Source organism: Penicillium subrubescens, assembly GCF_028828155.1.
Source record: "Penicillium subrubescens strain IBT 31985 chromosome Unknown utg000002l_segment0_segment0, whole genome shotgun sequence".
Classification (NCBI taxonomy): Eukaryota; Fungi; Ascomycota; class Eurotiomycetes; order Eurotiales; family Aspergillaceae; genus Penicillium; species Penicillium subrubescens.
In genome coordinates, this window is record NW_026643152.1 from 2,531,183 (window position 1) to 2,551,821 (window position 20,639).

General features: G+C 50.7%; 10 protein-coding genes across 10 annotated transcripts; 6 read left to right on the top strand and 4 right to left on the bottom strand.

The window, feature by feature from the left end:
* Nucleotides 1-647: 647 nt before the first annotated feature.
* On the top strand, nucleotides 648-1,804 carry N7473_002297 (acylglycerol lipase; the record flags this gene model as incomplete). The annotated part of the gene is made up of 4 exons (XM_057148237.1): nucleotides 648-713; nucleotides 777-831; nucleotides 903-972; nucleotides 1,069-1,804. The coding sequence occupies 4 exons, from the start codon at nucleotides 648-650 to the stop codon at nucleotides 1,802-1,804; spliced, it is 927 nt and encodes a 308-aa protein (XP_057011891.1).
* A 591-nt stretch (nucleotides 1,805-2,395) lies between these two features.
* Nucleotides 2,396-2,926, top strand: N7473_002298 (carbohydrate-binding module family 14 protein; the record flags this gene model as incomplete). Its single annotated transcript, XM_057148238.1, has 2 exons — nucleotides 2,396-2,435; nucleotides 2,694-2,926. The coding sequence occupies 2 exons, from the start codon at nucleotides 2,396-2,398 to the stop codon at nucleotides 2,924-2,926; spliced, it is 273 nt and encodes a 90-aa protein (XP_057011892.1).
* Nucleotides 2,927-3,358: 432 nt separating this feature from the next.
* Nucleotides 3,359-4,878, bottom strand: N7473_002299 (tRNA (adenine-N(1)-)-methyltransferase; the record flags this gene model as incomplete). Its single annotated transcript, XM_057148239.1, has 4 exons — nucleotides 3,359-4,351; nucleotides 4,419-4,489; nucleotides 4,550-4,696; nucleotides 4,758-4,878. 4 exons carry the CDS (start codon nucleotides 4,876-4,878, stop codon nucleotides 3,359-3,361), a joined length of 1,332 nt encoding a protein of 443 aa, XP_057011893.1.
* Nucleotides 4,879-5,199: 321 nt separating this feature from the next.
* Nucleotides 5,200-6,294, top strand: N7473_002300 (putative Phosphoserine phosphatase; the record flags this gene model as incomplete). The annotated part of the gene is made up of 6 exons (XM_057148240.1): nucleotides 5,200-5,287; nucleotides 5,343-5,356; nucleotides 5,416-5,492; nucleotides 5,556-5,858; nucleotides 5,931-6,079; nucleotides 6,155-6,294. 6 exons carry the CDS (start codon nucleotides 5,200-5,202, stop codon nucleotides 6,292-6,294), a joined length of 771 nt encoding a protein of 256 aa, XP_057011894.1.
* A 452-nt stretch (nucleotides 6,295-6,746) lies between these two features.
* On the top strand, nucleotides 6,747-8,519 carry N7473_002301 (metallophosphoesterase family protein; the record flags this gene model as incomplete). The annotated part of the gene is made up of 3 exons (XM_057148241.1): nucleotides 6,747-6,761; nucleotides 6,832-8,207; nucleotides 8,261-8,519. 3 exons carry the CDS (start codon nucleotides 6,747-6,749, stop codon nucleotides 8,517-8,519), a joined length of 1,650 nt encoding a protein of 549 aa, XP_057011895.1.
* A 329-nt stretch (nucleotides 8,520-8,848) lies between these two features.
* N7473_002302 (FAD-dependent oxidoreductase) lies at nucleotides 8,849-10,140 on the bottom strand (the record flags this gene model as incomplete). The annotated part of the gene is made up of 3 exons (XM_057148242.1): nucleotides 8,849-9,311; nucleotides 9,386-9,774; nucleotides 9,985-10,140. 3 exons carry the CDS (start codon nucleotides 10,138-10,140, stop codon nucleotides 8,849-8,851), a joined length of 1,008 nt encoding a protein of 335 aa, XP_057011896.1.
* Nucleotides 10,141-11,337: 1,197 nt separating this feature from the next.
* N7473_002303 (uncharacterized protein) lies at nucleotides 11,338-12,473 on the top strand (the record flags this gene model as incomplete). The annotated part of the gene is made up of 3 exons (XM_057148243.1): nucleotides 11,338-11,576; nucleotides 11,638-11,937; nucleotides 11,996-12,473. The coding sequence occupies 3 exons, from the start codon at nucleotides 11,338-11,340 to the stop codon at nucleotides 12,471-12,473; spliced, it is 1,017 nt and encodes a 338-aa protein (XP_057011897.1).
* Nucleotides 12,474-13,190: 717 nt separating this feature from the next.
* On the bottom strand, nucleotides 13,191-14,408 carry N7473_002304 (GATA transcription factor LreB; the record flags this gene model as incomplete). The annotated part of the gene is made up of 2 exons (XM_057148244.1): nucleotides 13,191-13,234; nucleotides 13,304-14,408. 2 exons carry the CDS (start codon nucleotides 14,406-14,408, stop codon nucleotides 13,191-13,193), a joined length of 1,149 nt encoding a protein of 382 aa, XP_057011898.1.
* A 1,157-nt stretch (nucleotides 14,409-15,565) lies between these two features.
* N7473_002305 (MRX complex DNA-binding subunit) lies at nucleotides 15,566-19,250 on the top strand (the record flags this gene model as incomplete). Its single annotated transcript, XM_057148245.1, has 2 exons — nucleotides 15,566-19,189; nucleotides 19,242-19,250. The coding sequence occupies 2 exons, from the start codon at nucleotides 15,566-15,568 to the stop codon at nucleotides 19,248-19,250; spliced, it is 3,633 nt and encodes a 1,210-aa protein (XP_057011899.1).
* A 195-nt stretch (nucleotides 19,251-19,445) lies between these two features.
* On the bottom strand, nucleotides 19,446-20,594 carry N7473_002306 (putative DNA repair protein Rad1; the record flags this gene model as incomplete). The annotated part of the gene is made up of 1 exon (XM_057148246.1): nucleotides 19,446-20,594. One exon carries the CDS (start codon nucleotides 20,592-20,594, stop codon nucleotides 19,446-19,448), a length of 1,149 nt encoding a protein of 382 aa, XP_057011900.1.
* Between the last annotated feature and the right edge of the window lie 45 nt (nucleotides 20,595-20,639).

The following is a 20,639-nucleotide window of genomic DNA, read 5'->3' on the forward strand; positions in this document are numbered from 1 at the left end:
GGTTTCCACATCTCACCTAAATCTCGAAACGTCAATTGGGGACGGCTTCACGATGCTTAGGGCGGGTTGGTGTTCAGGTGGATCAGGTGGCCGAAGGGCTTTCGTCTGAGCTTGCTTCTTTATGCTTTTTTTGTGCCTGGCGAAGGGAGTTTTCTTTTTGAGCAATGTACTTGTTCTGCCATGTCTCCAGATTCATTTGAGAATAGAGCATGGCTATTTGAATTTGTTGTTCCACTTGTAGATTGTAGATTGTAGATTGTAGATTGTAGATTGTAGATTGTAGATTGTAGTAGATCGTAGATCGTGCCGATTTAGGGCCGGTCCCGCCTCAAGTTCCCCCCAATCAAAAATGGGGTTTGGTCTTTGATGTGGTGTTTTATAAAAACATCAAAAGAAGTACCTTAAAACCACATTCACTGTAAAATCGAGCTGATTCCAGTATCATCGTGAGAGTCCTGAGATAAGCTGGGAGTAGTGCAAACACATACAAAACGCCCCCTGGGCCGAGACGCGCAAACTCTCTCGGCTGCGGCGCAGCAATCACATGCTTCTTACCCCAGGGCCCCAGCTACAAGTCCCTCACCTTTTCAACTCTGTAGCTTGTACATGCGTAATATTTGCAATCTGTACAAATATCATCATTCATCATGAGCGTTGAAGAAGGTACCCATACTCTCCCTGATGGGACGGAGCTGTACACCAAGACATGGAAGGTTAGTCTATGGTCCTGCATCGAACCGTAATAGGGGGTCCGGTCCGCTAACAACAATATACAGCCAGAGGGTACACCGAGGGCTGTCTTGGCCTTTGTTCATGGATTCAGTGATCACTGTGAGCTTCCCAATGAATAACAAGAGTTGAAAAATCACTTATAGGGGGCTTGCTAACCATGCTGCTACCAGGCAATGCTTACTACGAGTTCTTTCCAAATCTCGCGTCCTCGGGTATCGAGGTTCGAGCTTTTGACCAACGGTAAGCAAGATCCCGGCATATAGCTTTCTTCTCCGTCCGCCACAGCGAGATTTCCCCTTGTCTATCACAAGAAATCAAACACTAACACGTCAACAGAGGATGGGGTCGCACCTTCAAAACCCCTAAAGACCGCGGCAACAGCGGCGGCACCGCCCTAGTCCTCTCAGACATCCACTCATTCCTCCTCAGTCTAACCAGCCAACCCAACGTGCCCCTCTTCCTAATGGGCCACAGCATGGGCGGCGGCGAAGTCCTAAACTACGTCCTGCACCCAGACTCCCCCTACACCAAATCCGCAACGCGCCCGCAACTCGCCGGCGTAATGACCTACTCACCCCTCATCGCCCTGGACCCAGCAACCCGCCCCATGGCCCTAACCGTCATCCTGGGCCGACTAGTCGCCCGCATCTTGCCGAAGTGGCAGCGCCATTCCCCGCTGGACCCGAAACTGGTGTGTCGGGATGAGACGGTCGTTGCGGACTATGCTGCTGACGAGTTGTGCCATGATATCGGGACGTTGGAGCAGTTGGCGGGTATGTTGGATCGGGGATTGTGGTTGGAGAAGGTTGAGGTGGAGGATTTGGGGGATGGGAAGAAGCTTCTGCCTATGTGGTTTGGACATGGTGATGCGGATCGGATTACTAGTTGGGATGCGACGAAGAAGTTGGCGGGTGTTTTGGGGGTGAAAGGGGAGGATGTTACGTTCCAGTCGTATGAGGGTGCTTATCATCGGGCTCATATGGATCCGGGGGAGATTAGGGAGCGGTTTGTGAAGGATGTGGCGGATTGGGTGTTGAAGAGAGCTCCGGCTTCTGAGGCTGTTGCCGAATGAGATGTCGAATGTGAGGGAGAGTGTGGAGGGGGAATTGGAGAGAATGATGTACAGTTGGATTCACTGGTCACTGTTGAGATGATGCTTGTAATATCGGTTCTGTAAGTGTGAGATAGTAGATGGATTTAGTTTTGCCTAATACCTACGCTGTGTTATAACCATCACGCCCTTCGTCCCCAACCGCAGATCCTGTCACTTCTCGACGAATAGCACCTGAGATCACCGAGAGCTAATAAAAGCACGATACATGGTCTATTGGAATCAACACGAAGTCCTAGTAAGCATATCAGTGCTTTTATGTCCCAAATTCACTGATCAGCAACCGGAAAACCGGACCTTATAATGCCGGATGATTGGAATGCTTGACGTTAATGATCCCAGTCGAGATTGAAAAGAAAAATAAATGCTACCAGTCCCGTTTATGTCTGAAATGAAAGGTCGAGTTACTCGATCTCGATGCCGCTCATAGTTAGGGTGTTTGATTGTTGACGAAGTATAAGTAAGTTCCAAGTTCCTGTAAGTACCTACCACTTCCTGGTGGTTTTAATGCCGAAGGTCAATAATTCAAACCCTATTAGTACATATTACAACATGACAGTCACTTGCTTCCCAAGAGCCTCTCTCTCTCGCGGTATGGTAGCCACGCGGCCATTATCAACTCATGGATTGTTACGGAACCAGAGATCTAACTGGTAAGTGGTCAGAACACCTTCACAGAAGCAATAGACAAGTCTATTTAAGGAGAGAGTATTCCCCCCAGCTCTCACCAGCCATCTCTCTCAACTTCTCTCCCTCGGCATTTAAACACTTCTACACTTACATCTCGAAATTGTAAGTGAGTTTCTCGGCTCCAAGACCTCAACACACCTAACACTTTATCTCTACATAGACAACATGCGTTTCTCTGTTGCGCTTCCCTTCGTGGCGTATCTATCTTTCTCTGGATCCGCTGCAGCCTTCCACTGTCCAGAGGAAGATATCATAAACACTCAATGCCTGGGTCCCAAAGATTGTCTGTACCCAAATCCCGATAACTGTGGCACTTTCATCCAATGCACGGTCAACCCTGATGGGATCACCGGGACTCCCGTGGTCATGCCTTGCCCGGCTGGCCTTAAGTGATGACAATGAGAAAATATGTGATTGGCCGCAGAATTCGACTTGCAATGACGATGAGTGAGAGTTTAGGTCTGGATACAGCTAAGGGAGCTTCGCCTTCCTCGGATGGGTCTTTGGATGGACACTTCGTTCAGAATGGGCTGATGAGGTGTCTTTTAAGTGCTACAGGGATCTCATGGAGGGGGATTCGAATGTACCTATGCTATTCCTAAGGCAATGGTTTCTTAAGTCTACTGCACCAGAGTGTTCTTTGAGGTTCTCACAATACTACTTTATTTTTGGCGTCGATTTCACAAGTCCCTATATTCTCGTTGTAAATTGAGTTCTATGATACACGTTCAAGATATCTTTTGTCAGTGGTTAGGTATTGTACAAGTGGATGCAAATATGATGTATAGTACAGAGGAACGAGATCATCGTGTCCAAGAATTAAGATCACCGTTTAGAGGGATCTTCAATGCGCCGCCAGATGCCAACAAAGCCACCTCCCACGGTCCGGATGCCCACCTTCGGCCGACAGATCATGACGGGCTCCTCATCTTTGACAGGCTCCTCGGGGACGGGAATCTCGTCCGCACTGGGCGCTGTCTCCTCCGCATCAGCAGCAGGGACCACCTCTTCGCCATCAGCCTCGGTAGATGGAGCCCAAGACGAAGGATCAGCTCCAGACTTCTTAAATGCAAGTCGAACATCCCAATAACGACCGCTGGTCATTCCAAGTCCCAGCTCAACCACTCTTTCCTGCACAAAGGGCAACCGTTGATTACGGATGATCTGTACACACTCGCCAATCTGGGTGATACTCGGCATAAAGACCACTAGATAACCATCCCGTCTCAAAATCGGCGCAACATGTGGAATTCGCAAGTGTGCCGAGGGCATATCCAGAATGGCATGAGACAAGAACGGTTCCACTGCGGTGGGCCCGGTCAATGAAGACAATATCCCAGTCTTCGTTCGTCGCTTCGTCTGCTCCGCGATCCATTTCTCGACGGGGCCGACGTAGAAATCAACATCGCCCGCGTATATTCCCCGGCGAAATCCCTTGACGTTTCGCTCAGCCAGGGCAGAGAACTTATGTGAGACATCCACGGTGTGGATCACAGCATTGCGCTCCTTTCGCCATGTATCCCATTCAAGCTGGGTCGTGTCGTCGTTCTGCGCAGTCGGTTCTCCACCTGTGTTCTTTGTATCCTCCTCCCCTGGCTTCAAAGCTCGATTCTCCACGTATTGAATTTGGGATCGCGACGGGCGAGGTGGTGGAGTGGTGTTAGCGGCATGAATGGCGCGAGCGAGGTGGAGGGTCAAGGAGCCGTGACCGGTGCCAGATTCTAGGATTTCCAACGGAGGTTGTGTCTCGCTCGCGGCGGGGGAGTTGACATGAATGTCGAGGAGGGATACTATCAAATTTCCGTCATGCGAGTAAATCTGATCATCAGGTGTAAGCAATTGCGGCCGAGGGCGTGTTCCAAGATTAGCTTGGCTATGCGCATACCGGGGTGACGAGACGAGGGGTCAATGCGACGTATTCTTCGAGAGTAGGAAGGCTCAATCGTACATCTGGGCCTGCGAGGAAGTTTGAGGATTAGTTATAAGGCTAGCAGGATGTTGTTGATTGTGTCTTACCTTTATGTGCCTGCACCGCGTCCCAGGGTCGACTGCCAATGATGTTATCATGCGCGACATGTCCTCGGCGCAAATGTGTCTTATCACCCTTCTTCAATGGCTTCGTCAATTGTGGTTGCTTCTGGTGTAGCACGGCCCGATCGCCCTCTGCGTGTCCTGTCAGCCCTACCATTCACGTTGGAATCCCCTTGTAGACAGGATCGCGCACCTCGAAAGACGGAGAAGTCGGTGTCAATGGATCGAGCCCGTAGACTACCAGCAGAAGTACGCGTTGTTGGAGATGCTGACAGCCCTAAGACTCGCTGCAAGGAATGCAGCAGACGAGCCATGGCCGTTGAAATCTATAAAGGAGCTCTTCAACTGAAAAGGAAAATAATTTGCTCCATCAACTTGGCGCCCAAAAACCCACTTTCAGACTGGGACCCACTTGGTTCCATCGCCTCCCCGGGTTCCCCTCGCCGTTCACCGGAGAAGACCCCTCCATGCCAATTTTAAGATTCTTTTTTAATGACTCTCTTCCAGCTTTCTCCCTCCACATTATTGTTCTATACTCCTGTTCATATTTGGACATACAGACATACGGGCATACTACTCGACATCCCTCTTTTCAAACCCACCCACAGTCTCTTCCACCATCAATTCCTGTCAAGATGGGGTCCACCGTTCTGCCCTACATGGAGACCAAGCCGAAGATGATCTTCTTCACTGATTTTGATGGCACTATCACCGTCGATGACAGTAAGTTCTCAGTCATTCATTAACTGGCCTGGTTCAATACTAACAAGGAGAATAGGCAATGACTTCATGGTCCGCATCATTCCAATCCTATCGCCGTTCGCAATTCCCTCTCTGACTGACCGTCGCAGATTGACAACCTTGGCTTCGGTCGCGAGGAGCGCCGCAAGTTGAACGATGAGGTTCTGGAGGAGCGCATGGGCTTCCGGTAAGATTCCCGTGTGTCCAATGCTTTATGGAAACAGTGTCTGACCATGCGATCCCCAATCAGTGACGCCTTCCGCCTCATGCTCGAGAGCATCAAGACCCCTTACAACGAGTGCATCGACATCCTGGAGAAGAACATGAAGTTGGACCCGTACTTTGAGAAATTCTACTACTGGGCTGAGGAGAACAACGTGCCCATCGTCATTCTGTCCTCTGGCATGCGCCCGATCATTAGTGCGCTGCTCGAGAAGTTCCTTGGCCATGAGCCCAAGAGCCACCTCACCATTGTCTGCAATGAGGTGATCCCCCGGGACGGCAAGGATATCAACAGCGAGGGTGGATGGCAGATCAAGTATCACGATGAGAGGTGAGTGCTCCCAATAGCTCTGTGGGCTGCTTTCTCGTCTCGAACGAGTGTTAACACGGCTCTTCTTTCTAGCCACTTCGGCCACGACAAGTCCCTCGAGATCAAGCCCTATGCTGCTCTGCCCGACGGCGAGCGCCCAATTCTCCTGTATGCCGGTGATGGTGTCTCTGATCTGTCGGCTGCTGCTGAGACCAACCTCCTGTTTGCTAAGGAGGGCAAAGGTAAATACTGAATCGCCGGATCTGCTCGACCAGACATTGGGCCCTGTTCAATTCGAGACTAACAATATTCCCTAGATCTGGTGACTTTCTGCCAGCGCCGAGGCATGCCCTACACCACTTTCCAAGACTGGTCCACCATTCTCTCCACCTCCCAAGATATCCTCGCCGGCAAGAAGTCGCCGAGCGAGTGTGCCATCCCCGCGAAGAGCGCTTAGATCGGATAAACATATAGATTGGAGACTCGTTTTTGTTGTCTTTGGGAGGCGGCTGAATGTTTGCGACCGTCATTTATGATTTTTTTTTTTTTTTTGAATTATTAGATCCCCCGGTTATTTGTAATTTGCAAGCACAAATAGAAATGAACATATTCCTGCATACATGATACACCTTAATGATCCAAGTGGGCTTCGGTCTTCAGGAGTCGAGGCTTGTGACCGCCTTCCGTCAGGGTCCAAGCGTCCGTCTCGAGTCTCTCCCCAAACACATCCATCTTTTGCCCCCCGTCGATTTTCCTTATGGCTTTATGGCCTTGTGAGTGGACCTGAGTCTTTTGGTCTTCTCCTGGCTTGTCGTTCTCTCCATTTCCCTTCTGTCATAGGTGGCATCATGCGCCTGTGCGCCACCTTGCTATTCTCCAAGACCTTGCCAGGGTGATATCAACTTCATCATGGCTCGCCGGCTCGTATGTGTTCACATTCTTCGGCTTCAAGGCGCATGGCAATCATTCAGCTAATATGATTCTATCTTTACAGGTCCGAACGGGCGTTCAGCTCGGCGTTCTAGTAACGTTTGCGCTCCTTTTAGTCGTCTTCCTCGACAGCAAGTTCCGTGTCCTACCAGCGTCGATCCATGGCCACCTCCCCATGCACTATTCCGGCTATGTGATCACTGATGTGACCATCACCCAGTGTTCCTCACTCAATCCCTTCTCGAGTTGCAAATTGGACCCCGATGCCTGGTACCGCATCGAAAAGGATCTCTATCTCCGCACCGGCTGGACCTCAACGGCGTATATCCAGTTCCAGCGAAAGAAGGAGGAAGAGTTGGGTCCGGATGACAAGGTGGTCATTGACCTGAAGATTAGTCGCCTGACCCCGCCGACCGAGTATACTCCCAAGGGAGAGGATGAGGCGTGGGAGGCTCGGCCGGGAGGCATCTGGTTGAGGCGGACGGCCTCGCGCCATGCCAGTGATTCTGAGAAGGCGGTCACATATGTTGATGTGCTCTTCGGCGCGGACGCTGTCGACCCCCGTCCTAATTGGGAGGTCAAAGACACTCCCTTGTTGTTGGATGGATGGACAGAGAAACTGGAGACTCGTCTCAGCATTCGACGTGGCAACCCCCTGAAGAACAAGAAGCCTACCCCTCGGATCAACGATAATGGGAGGTTCAAAGTCATGCAGCTGGCGGATATGCATCTAAGCACGGGTCTTGGTTCTTGCCGTGACCCTGTTCCTGCCGAATTGGTGCCAGGACAAAAGTGTGAAGCTGATCCCCGAACCTTGGAATTTGTGGAGCGACTTCTTGACGAAGAGAAGCCGGACATGGTTATCCTGAGTGGAGATCAGGTGAACGGAGAAACCGCTCCTGATGCCCAGAGTGCCGTGTTCAAGGGCGTGAAGCTCCTGGTCGACCGCAAGATACCTTACGCTGTCATCTTTGGCAATCATGACGACGAAGGTGACCTTAACCGAGCACAGCTCATGTCTATCTACGAAGACCTGCCGTACTCTCTTTCAACCGCCGGCCCGGAAGATATCGACGGAGTCGGTAACTATATTGTCGAGGTTCTCGACCGCGGCGGTGGCACGCATTCAGCCCTCACTTTCTATCTCCTTGACACCCACGCCTATTCGCCCGATGAGCGGCAATTCCGAGGCTACGACTGGATCAAACCGAGCCAAATTCGCTGGTTCAAAAACACCGCCCAGAGCTTGAAGAGGAAACACCAGGAGTACTCTCACAGTCACATGAATATGGCTTTCATTCATATTCCCCTTCCCGAATACCGAAACAACGGCAAGTTCGTCAAGGGTGAGTGGCAGGAACCGCCTACCGCGCCTGGATTCAATTCTGGCTTCAAAGACGCCCTAGAAGAAGAGGGCGTCTTGTTTGTCAGCTGTGGACAGTAAGTTGTCAAATGACCTTGATTGCACATACAGATGCTTATTTTATTTCTAGCGATCATGCCAACGACTACTGCATGCTTGAGCAGGATTCCGACGAGAAACCCTCATTATGGATGTGCTACGGTGGCGGAGTCGGTCTGGGCGGGTACGGTGGATATAACGACTACGTTCGCCGAGTCCGCTTCTTCGATTTCGATATGGGCCCCGGCCAAGTGAGGACGTACAAACGTCTTGAATGGGGACAAACAGAAGCCAAGCTCGACGAGATGACCATTGTCGATGGCGGTGCTGTCAAAGGCCCCAGCGAATAGTCCTAACGGGAATTGACTTTCCCTATCTCTATCATCTCATCTTCCTCTTTTTATATTTTTCCCATTGTGAGCGCGTATATGCGTCTGCTCGTGTTTCACTGTCGTTTCTGTTATTGGCGACCCCCGTCCGTTTTCTTTCTCTAGGTCCTACACTTCTGTACATATATTTGTTTCTTCACAGGTCCCTTACCTGCAAAAGGTCGGCGTCCGTAGGGTGTCTATCTCTCATTGAATATCTCATCGTTTTTTTCTCCTTTTCTTCTATTCCCCGGTGATAAGCAAACATTACTATAACTTTTGGGCTTCGAGCGTTGCAATGACATATTTGATTACCACCATTTCTCAAAAAAGACTCGTTCCTCCCCACCCTCTCCAAGAATACCCTTCAACAACTCGACCATTTCATCTGTCATCTGCGGTGGTCCACAGACATAAGCTACACTTTCTTGCGGGTCTAGTTTCCCATCTCCGCCGACAACAGCGGATAAGATATCAGACTTTTCAATTCTCTTTGAATGAATTGTCAGGTCAGCCGGGGAGCTAGAAGGGGTGAGACGAGAAGAGTTCGAATCTGTGAGGAATAGATCGAGGGAGATTCGGAGACGGTGGGATTGTTGTTGGGAACGAATTATTTGACGGATTCGTGGGAGGAAGAGAATCTGGTTCAGTGATTCATCTGGTGAGGCTGTTTCGTGACCTTGGGGTAGTCGACTCGAGTATAAGAAATGGATATTCAAGGGCTGTGTGCTCTCAGTTTGATTATTTAGGTGTGAGAGGATGGAGATGAGCGGGCTATGACGGTGTTAGCTCCAGTTTTCTAGGACTGACGCCCAGTGTAGGGATGAATAAATGTCTTGTCGACATACTTAATTCCCACCCCTCCAGCAACGAAAACAACATTTTTGACTTGTTTTCTTTCAACCCCGGAAGGCGGCCAGACAAAGCTCCCCCCAACACGAATATTCACTTCTTTCCCAATAATCCGCTCCTTGGGTTTCCACAGCCACGCAGCGGGTGGATTAGAAGGGGAGTCTTGCACGGCTAGTTCCACGTAAGGTTCTCGTCCTTGACAGGGGATTGAGGACCCGGCTTCTTCGCCAAGGAGTGGTTCCCCTGGTGGCTCGGGTGATGGCAGTGCCTGGGCATCTGCGGGGGTTGAAGTTATGGTGAACCCGCCGGCTGTTGGGATGGTTGGGATGTGAACATCTAGCCATTGGCCTGGGAGGAAAGTGAATGGTTGTTGGTTGTTGTCATCCTGTGGGAGGAGTCATCAGCTGGAGGAGTTCATGGTTGTTGCGTTACTTTGCTGGTCTATTGGTATTTTGGAGGATGAGCTGAACATCAACCCATTCGCCCATAACATGTACAAAACATATCATGCGTAGTTGCCGATCGAGAATAATAAGAAATACCACACAAATACAAAGGGGCATCAAATCCAGACAAGAGCTGGGATGTGACATACATTACTCGCTCGTGATGGAATAGCAAACTGTAGCAAGCGGATAGAGGGGTTGACCTGCTCCACATGCGACAGACGCACTGGGTAAAGCCTGTTCTGTCGCGGTTCCGCTGCAGTGCGTAGCTCATGCGGAATGGAGTCTTCGCGCTGGGAACTCATCACGCCACGCAAGGTTCCTGGTGTGATGGTGATGGTGATGGGCTGTATACTTGACAGGGGCCGCTGCAAGCTTCGGGTTGGAAGCGCGAGTCGTGGGATTGGCTGGGATAACGGTCGGAATCCCCTCATTAGATGACGGAGCCAATGGCGTGGATCCAGCGGGGCAGGAAATCTAGGTTAAATCCTTTGGAGAGGGAAATTGAATGCTTTGTATGGTAGGATATTTTGTTCCAATAGAATAAATGGAGGTATTGAGGTCGAAGAGTGGGAATTGGCTGACCACATGACTTGGACTAGGTTACTGGGATTCCATGGATGATTCGTTTACTTCAACAATTACAACTACAGTTACTTCGTCCTTCACGACCCATCTTCGACGGTTACATCTGTCATGCTCTGCAAAAAGAACAAAGTGCTTAGCGATTGACTCGATTGACTCGTTCGACGCTAAAATCCATAATGCTTGTCTTTCGAGTGTGATAACGAGATGGATGTGGATGTGTGGTGCAGAGTATACCACAAATCCTCGACCAATTCTGCAAACAGTATCACCAACAACGACAGGGGATGGCCAACCTCTCCCCACCACAGCGATTCGCTACCCATTTCCCACCGATTCTGATAGGCCTAAGGCTAAGTCTTCGTGCCCACTGCTGAGAGCTCGCCGTGATGCGGAGCGCTCGCTCGTGCAGATCCGCTCTTCCATCACATTCGCTAGCGTGTGACGACCCGACAGGCCAACCCCGGTCTACGACATGTCATTGGTGCGACAGCCCTGGACTGGTGCTTTCTCTGGCGCTTTGCCGCCCACAAGTATTGGCCAGATGGATTTTTCGGAAACAGTTCAGGGTGTGCTGCACTCAAAGGTCTCTGCTGATTCGTGCCCCCTCTCTGCAGCTTGGTGATGGGCAACTTGGAATGTCGGCGGCCCGGGGGGTTTGCAAGCTCATATCTAACGCCCTCCCTCCGGATCGCCCACACTGGATGCCTTTCTGAATTCTCTTACTTAACTCCTTGAAGTTTCGGTCTCTGGCTTTTACATGCGAAGCACTGGATGTCGCAGCCAGCCGGCCTGGCCGAATCGCATTGTGTTCCATTAATATTGCTGTCGCATTTGGCTTCAGCTAAGCGGCGATCTTGGGGTGCGGAAACAAGAGGACTCAGCTTCGTCTGATTTGTGCTGAAACTACGGTCACGATGCCGTTCTTCTTCCCAAGGCGGCACCGTCACTATAAGCTCACTCTGTGGTTGATGGTAGTCGAGCTTCCGATTACAGTCGTTATCCTGACTCTGACGGGTATTGCTTCACACAATACTTATCGGACATTGTTGTGGCAAGATGGGGCCGATAATGGCTTCAACAGCGCGCCCAATGCGGCGCTGTACGCTGCAGCTAACTACCGACCATACACGGCTCCTTTGGTTTGGTCTTCATTGTATGTGTTTCTCGGGTCTCATCAAGGATCTAATGTAATGAGACTGACTTGACTATCACAGTATGACCAACTATAACCTCGTCATCGGAGTCCTCAGCGTCTTCTTATTGATCGTCAAATTCCCCGTTCACTGCATGCACCTGTTCTTCCCTCCACTCGGAGCTTTCACCCACGGTGCCATCCTGGTGCTATACATTGTTTCGGCTCGTTATCAGGCTGGCAGCGATATGTCAGATCCGAAGCATCCCCAACCGGGTCCACCTTGGTATATTACGAAGAGCTGCAGCGTCGCAGCGCACAAGTCAAATATCGGATACTGCGAACAAGCAAAGGCGCTATTTGCCGTCTCCGTGGTTCTGATGTATGGTCAAATCCCACTGACTTTTCTATATAAGCCATGCTAACGGTTAATTCTACAGTGTTCTCTACTTCGTGGAATTCGTTGTCGTCGTCCACTCCTGCTTCATCACCAAGGAAGAGCGCGATGAAGTCGTGGAGCAAAGAGAAGAGAAGCGCATCGAGAAAGAATTCGAAGAAGAGATCATGAAGTCACCCAGCATGATTCCCATGACACCTGGCTTCGTCGGTCAGGATCATGCCCTGATGATCCCCCGAACTCCCGGCTACCCACCCATGGCCGCCACAAGTCCAGTCACACATGGAGGAATTCTTCATGCACCGTTTACTCCAAGAACTCCTGGACGCACACCAGGCTTCAATAGACTCGGTGGTGGTGGTGGAAGTCCGAGTACGACTTCTGACCTTCCTCTGCGGGATCACTCCGCCATGCCCTCGCCCCAGATACAATCTCTGCCGGCGCAGACGACAGAGCCCCAGACAGGGCCTGGATCGGCAATGTACTTCCCACCTCCCCCGAAGAAGGCATCGAAGAAATAAAGTTGAGATCAGACTTGATTCGTTGCTTGTGTTCTTCAGCCGTTTTTTATGATACCATCTCCTTGTTTGTGAAGCTACTTTCATTTGATCAAGGCTTTTTGGATGGCTTTCCCCCCATTATTCTCTCCCTTTCCCAGCTCCATCCAAGTTTCCATAACAAACTGGCGAATCCTCAAAATACACTGTCCCCCAGTACATACCACACCATCATCCACGGCGTTCGAATATGGAACTCTGTTCCCAGCCACTACATTGGCGATTGTCATCTAATATTGAAAGAAATGCAAAAAAACTTAAAAAGAATAAAACGCATAACCAATTCATTAAACCGATCCGTATGCTGATCCATAGACTCGCAAAGGAATACATCCACATCCATAAATCAAGAGCGGAGACCCGAGAAATGACCAAATATGTACAGTTGAATCCTAGATCACAAAGGGCCTGGACAAGTGGTCATGAAATCATAAAGCATGCTCAATGTTGAAGCATATACCAAGAGATCGCCTCATTATCCAGAAAAGGGAAATACGCCTTTCGCAGTACCTGAAGAATCGAATCGAGGAGGGGAGTGTGACAAGTCGTCCTCCAATTGGAAAAAGTAGGCCGACGGGGTATATTCGCTGAGCCGAAGAAGAGAAGACGAAGAAGAGGAAGAAGTCAAAAAAGGAAAGTTTCTCGTTCGTTTGAAAAAGACCACCAGTTCATTTAGAGAATTCAGGTAGACTCCTGACGCTTCTTCTCCTTCTTGGACCAGCGCACTAAATGGATCATGAGCGTGAGTTTGAGGTCAACCCCCTGAGACAGCAGAAGGTGGGATCGAAACTTACAGCCACAGGCATTACACAACGTCTTAGGACCACTGGGGCCCTTCCTCCACTCTGGTGAGTCGGCCGTTCCACAGTCAGCGCAGACGTGCTGTCCCTTCAGCCTCTTGCGCCTATCACCTTCTTGCACATTCCGGGCTTGATCGGCTGCGGTGGTGATATCAATGTCACAGTGAATCAGTCGGCCTCGGCGCAGACCAGTACTAATTCCTTGGGATCTCTCGCCCTCGCCATAGTATAGGCCGGTCATCACCTCGATACCGTCAATATGTGACAGACCATCGCCGCGAGGGGCATTCTCGGAGAAATAATCCCCTGCGGCACCGTCAGACTCGTCAGAGTTGGGTGCAACGGTCTCAGTCGACTCTTGATCGCTGCCACTTCCCTGAGCGGTAGCTTGGGCCTCGAGGATTTTCTCTTCAATCTTTGTGTAAGATAGCCGAGATAGGTTTGCTTCCTCATCCTCTTCCTGTTTCAGCTTGGCGATCTGCTGTACCAAGCGTGCATTCTCAATCTTGTGCTCCAAGAATGAGTCGAGAAGCAGGGAGTTCTTCGTGGGGTAAGGTCGACACATAATGAAGAAGCCTGTACAGCGCTCTTGGATCGCCCTCCCCCGTGTCCCGTTTTCGTTCGCGATGTGTGGATGGCCGTAGGTTTCGACCAAGGAGTAATTGCTGTTCGACTTTTGCAATCGTATATGCGTTCGGAATGATTTGTTCGTCGCCACCGCGTCATCCATGTCTCTCAAGAAGATAGGTTTATCGTCCTCATGAATATACTGCGTGAAGAGGCTGCCCTCGAGTTGTTTCGCTGCACGACCGGTGACCGATTTCGATGACGGCGACGCGTACGTGATCCGACCCTGGGCGTTTAGCAAGAGAAGCAAGTCCTTCATCTCTTCCAAGACTCGCTGCGTCCAGCCTGGGTCATTCTGCACATTTTGATAAACCCCCTGTTGCTGCCCCTGCATGGCATAGTGTCCATAAGCTCCCGTTATATTCTGTTGCTGTGACTGTTCAGCCAGGGCAGCCTGACTCCCCTCGATCGCACCAGATCGCGACTGTGACGACAGATGCATTGTATTGTAGGTCATTTGAGTCATGGCCATGTCCAGAAGACCCTCCGTCCCTGCATCACCAGCGAAGACAGAATAGGATCAAGCGCCTGGAGGGGTCGTACTTTGGCTGTCAATGCGTCTACGGGGATCAAGGGTCCAGACTGGTCGGTGAGCGCATTCCCCAGAGTACGGATCCCAGTAATACACTCGGTATAGTTTGAGTTGGTCGGGCAAAGATCATATCGGGGCCTGGTGTCAGGCACGAAGTTTGTTCGGTGGAAACAAGCCAAGTGGGAGAGAGCCCGTTCTTGCGCTTTCTCACACATTCGCCCAGAATTCCATTCAGACAAGGGTTGGTGTTCAGGGAGCAACAACCGGCTTCGCTCTGGAGGACGACGCAATCGCCGATCCTCGTCAGGTGGGGCGCCAAGCTTATGTCAGCATACGGTCATTTAAGCCACGTGACTTCGTGTCGCACCCGCGCGAAAGTGGAGAAAGTCGATGCATCACAAGCAACGAGCGATCTGAGCACTCACTACGATCACTACCGCACTGGTGCAAAGGCTCGGACAGCGTTGAATTCCTTGGGGGTGCTTCAAATTTTGGAAGAGAATCCAAGACTTTCCTTTGACAAGACCTCGAAAGAGGAAGAACGGCTCTTACAGGCCGCTGTCGCAAGAATGTAAGTGCCATGGACACTCCGCCTCGGGACCTGATTATGCTGACGATTTGACAGGTGTAAGTTTTCGCGCCTCACTAGTTTTTCCGGACATATTTAACGGTTACACTCCTCGTGTTAGCGAAGATCGATAAGCTCTCAATCTTGGGGTAAGTACACCTGGGTTTACGCGACTTTCGCAGATGTGCTGTTTCCCCGCGCTTTGCTGACCATGGCGTCATCTCAGAGTTCGCTCCTTCGATAACACGCGTAGCGAGACAATACAATTTCACACTCCTCTCACATTGATCGTCGGCTACAACGGATCTGGGAAAACGGTATGCGCTTAGCTACTTGGAGCTGCTAGTAAGAGGCATGCGATAGGAGCTGACACATTCTAGACGATCATCGAGTGTCTCAAGTATGCAACAACCGGCGACCTCCCCCGAACAGCAAAGGCGGTGCTTTCATCCACGATCCCAAGCTATGTGGCGAGAAAGAGGTGCTCGCCCAAGTGAAGCTCTCCTTCAATGGAACATCCGGTGCGAAGATGGTTGCTACACGCAGCCTGCAGCTTACGGTCAAGAAAACGACAAGACAACAGAAAACACTAGAAGGACAGCTGGTCATGGTCAAGAACGGCGAGCGCGCGTCCATCTCTTCACGAGTGGCAGAGTTGGACCAGATCATGCCACAGTATTTAGGTGTCTCGAAAGCCGTGTTGGACTCCGTCATTTTCTGCCACCAAGATGAAAGCCTATGGCCCATGAGCGAACCCTCGGTGCTCAAAAAGAGATTTGACGAAATCTTCGAAGCGATGAAGTACACGAAAGCTATCGACAACATCAAAGCGTTGCGGAAAAAGCAGAATGAAGAGCTTGGCAAATTCAAGATCATGGAACAACATGCTAAGGAAGACAAGGACAAGGCTGACCGTGCAGAGAAGCGGTCTATTAAACTGCAAGACGAGATTGAGGAGTTGCGAGATGAAACCCAGAAAATGTCCAAGGAGCTGCGACGTGTCGCCGAATTAGCCGACAAAGCCTGGAAGGAATCCGAGAGCTATGCTCAAGTGCTTGGTGCACTCGAGGGAAAGCGCATCGAAGCCAAAAGCATCGAGAACACCATTGAAAACCTGAAGAGGCATCTCGTTGAGCTGGACGATTCGGATGAGTGGCTGCAGTCGAACCTCGAGCAATTCGAGACGAAGCAAATCGAGTATCAACAGCAGGAAGAGTCTCAGAAGGAGAACTATGTGGAACTCAAAGAGAGAATTGAGACAGCTCGACACAGATTGGGTCTAAAGCAAGCGGAGAATGGCAAGTATGAGAATGACAAAGCCAATTTCGAACGCCAGATTCAAAGACGCCAAACCATGATCACCGAGGCTGCTCGGAATAACAATATCCGTGGGGTCGATGACAACATGGACCAGGCGGAAATCGACGACTTCATGCAGAAAATACGGCGCTTTTTGCGGGAGCAGAATCAGTCTTTAGATCGCGTCAAACGCGAGGCCCAGCGCGAGCTTCGTGAGGTGCAGGACACTCTCAATGAGATCGGTCAGCGAAAGTCCGCTCTGCAGGAAACCAAAAATGCGGCAAAGAGGCAAATCGCGGCGAATGAGAAGGAGGCCGCAGCCTACCAAGGGAAGCTAAATGAGATTGACGTCGACGAGGGCGTGCAAGCTGCTTTGGAGGCTAAGATTGAAGACATCACTTCAAGTCTTGACCAAGCGAAGGAGCGAGCCAACACTACCTCATGGGATCGAGAGATCCAAAACATCAACTCGCAGATACAGCATCTTGAGGATGAGACCTCGAAACTCAATGCCGAGCTTATCGAGTCCACAAAGAAAGCGGGCGATCTGGCTCGCTTGGACCATCTCAAGAAAGAGCTCAAGGATAGGGAACGCAGTCTGCAGACCATGAAGAGCGCTCATGGGGATCGTCTTGTGAAAGTTGTCGGCTCCGATTGGCAGCCCGAAAACCTGGAAAAGGATTTCCAACGAGCAGTTGATACTGAGTCAAAGCAGGTCGCTGATGCCGAGCGAGTCCGGGATTGTGTCCACCGAGAACTCGAGCAAGTCGAATTCAAGCTGAAGAATGCAAAGAAAATCTTGAAGCAGCGGCGCAACGAACTCAATGACTGCAAGGAGGAGATTCGTCAAGCGATCGACGCCGAGCCAGCTGATTACCCTGAAGTTCTCAAGGATCGTCAAGCCCAGTACGATTTGGCTCGCAAAGATGCTGATCAATTTGCTGGCTTTGGAGGGTACCTCGCCAAGTGTCTTGATGCAGCAAAACAAACCAAAATGTGCCGCACTTGCGCCCGATCTTTCAGGAACGAAACAGAGCTCCAGAACTTTACCAGGAAGCTTGAGGCTCTGGTAAAGAAGGCTGGCTTGGATGCCGAAGACGAGGGCTTGGGAGTTCTGGAAAAGGATCTCGCGACCGCTCGCGCAGCCAACGGATTCTACGATCAGTGGATTCGTCTTTCCGAGACTGATATACCCGAGCTGGAGAAGGAAGAGCAAGAATGCGAATCTCAGCGGGACGAGCTTTTGGACAAGCTTGAGAGTCACGATCGGGTAGTCAGCGAGAAGCAAGAAAGCAAGAGAGATGTTGAAACGCTGGCAAAGACAGTGACTACTATCTCGAGATATGATGCCGAAATCAAGAACATCATGTCTCAAATACAGGAGCTTTCCGCCAAGCAGCAGGACACTTCCCTGGCCCGCACTTTGGAGGATATCCAAGAAGAGATCTCGGCCTCCAACGAAAAGTCTCGGGATCTGAAAAAGACCCTTACAAAGCTTACCAATGAGAAAGAGCAGACACGAAGCGAGATGAACAAGCTAGAGCTTCAGCTCAGAGACGTACGGGACAGCCTCAACAATGCCAAGTTCCAGCTGGAGAAAAAAGCCGACCTGCTTGTCCGGATGGAGGAGTACAAGAAGCTCAATGCCCAACAGAGGGAGGCAATCCAAAAAGCAGACCAGGATATCGAGAATTTGACGCCTGAATTGCTCCAGGCCCAGAGCAAATACGACGATATCAGCCAGAAGGCTGAAACTCGCGAACGGGACTTGCAGCACGAAATCAACCGGTTGTCAGACAGCATCCACCAACTTGACCTTGCCAACGAGGACATCAATTCGTACATCGAACGAGGAGGTCCGAATCAACTAGAGCGGAGCAAGAAAGAGATTGCTGGCATCGAGAGCGAGATTACCCAATTCGAAACCGAGCAAGGAGAGACAACAAGAGAGATCAACAGGATCTCTGCGCAGCTCAAGGATAGTGAAAATACGAAGCGGCAGTACTCTGACAATCTGACGTATCGTCAAGCCACACGGTCCTTGGACAAAGTTCTTCAGGAAGTTGAGGAACTGGAATCACAAAACGCCGAAGTTGACCGCGGCCGTTTCAAGCAGGAGTCGGAGCGCTGGACTCGTGAGCACAATGCCCTGGCTGCTAAACAGGCCAGCAAGATGGGTGAAATGAAGTCCAAGGATGACCAATTGATGCAACTGCTGGCCGACTGGAATACGGACTACAAGGATGCAGCCTCCAAGTACAAGGAAGCGCACATCAAGGTGGAGACCACAAAAGCCGCAGTGGAGGATCTCGCTCGCTACGGCGGTGCTTTGGACAAAGCGATCATGCGATACCACGGATTGAAGATGGAGGAAATCAACGCCATCATCGGCGAACTCTGGCAAAAGACGTACCGCGGAACAGACGTCGACACGATCCTCATTCGTTCCGACAACGAAAATGCCAAGGGTAATCGATCCTACAACTACCGTGTGTGCATGGTCAAGTCAGGCGCAGAGATGGACATGCGTGGCCGCTGCAGTGCTGGCCAGAAAGTCCTGGCCAGTATCATCATTCGCCTTGCTCTGGCAGAGTGTTTCGGCGTGAATTGTGGTCTCATCGCGCTCGACGAACCGACGACGAATCTGGATCGCGATAATATTCGCTCGCTGGCAGAATCGTTGCACGATATCATTCGGGCTCGTCAGCAACAGGCGAATTTCCAGTTGATTGTCATCACCCACGACGAGGAGTTCCTGCGCCATATGCAGTGCGGTGACTTTAGCGATTATTATTATCGTGTCTCGCGGAATGAGAGACAGAAGTCGATCATTGAGAGGCAGTCAATTGCTGAGGTATGTTTCCGCTAGGAAAAGAGTATGTCGACCAGTGCTAACGTTCTTATAGGTCATGTAATCTCACATGGAACCGTGGCAATTTCAACTCCTGAACAACAAAAGCTTCCCCGTTGTATTCTTAGCATTTGATTTAAGGCGTTCAGGAATAGCTTCATCTTTACTGATACCTCCAATACATGTCACAATCTTATTCAATGGATATAAAACAATGTAAATTGTTATTCTAGTATAAATACGAACCAAGGAACCTTGACTATTCTTCGTCATCGACAACATCCATTTCAGCATCCTCTTCATCAAGAAGTGGTACAAATCGGAAATCCACAAAACATCTTGGACCTGCCAGTGCCTTCACACCAGCGCCAACAGATCTTCCAGTCGGTGCATTGTCATCAAGATCAACCATGAATTGGAAGCTCAATACGCCCTGCCGATCACCACGAATACTAACTTTGTTGGCGATAGCCATGGCCCGGGCAGCTTTTCTCACGAGAGCGAACCTATAGATCTGTCGAATTCGCTCGCCCATAGACGATGGCGGTGATACTTGGAATGTCTCCGTGACAGTGGGCGCTGCTTTGGCTCTGGTGGCTCGTGGCCGTGATGTTCCATCGTCCGTTAGGACCTTGTGGGCTTGTGATGCTTGGTCACCTTGGGTAGCACCGCCGGTGATCTCATTGTGCTGATCGACGGAGAACTCGACCGTGGACTCGCTGAAGGGACCGCCAGCACCTGTCAAAGCGAAATATGGCTCTCGGTTGGCACAGGCTGACAGTTTGAGAATGGTAGGAGTAGAAGAATCAAGCTCAGCAATGGCATTGTGTAGCCAGGCAGAGCGCATGATGATTTTCATGATGATGGCATCGCGCTGGAGCGGAATATCGGTTTCAACCGCTTCTGGCTCATACGTCACCAGCTCGCAAGTCGTTTTAACACCTGCTTCCGTGATGGCGATGCTGAGAGGAGCTCCATGTTGCGTGTATTGGAGAGTGCATGAGCGGTCCATAAGTAAGGCTGGCGCACTGAATGCACCTGAAGCTGGATTGGCCTGAGGGAGGTTGGTGTCTCGGGAGCCATTGGGTTCGGCCAAGTCATTGATACCGAAAATCTTCAATGTCTCAAGGAGGGCGGAGAGCGAGACGACAAAATGGGGGAACTCCACTTCGTCAGAAGAGTCATTTTGACTGTGGTTGTTGGGCTCGGTGGATGGCTTGAAGGTGTAGCTGGTAAAGAGAGATTTATCGAGGAAGGCTAAGCCTTGGATGACGCGGCCTTCCTCCGCTGAGAAACGTAGACCATCTGGGGTGATCTGGACCGTTGCTTTTGAAGCAAAGCCAATGCAGGAGAGCAGAGTGTAGAGGTGTCGCGCATTATTCGAGACAGCAGTGAATAGCGGCTCCATTGTTGAGGAGTGGCTGCTAAACCCAGCCTTTTTTTAGGGGGGGGG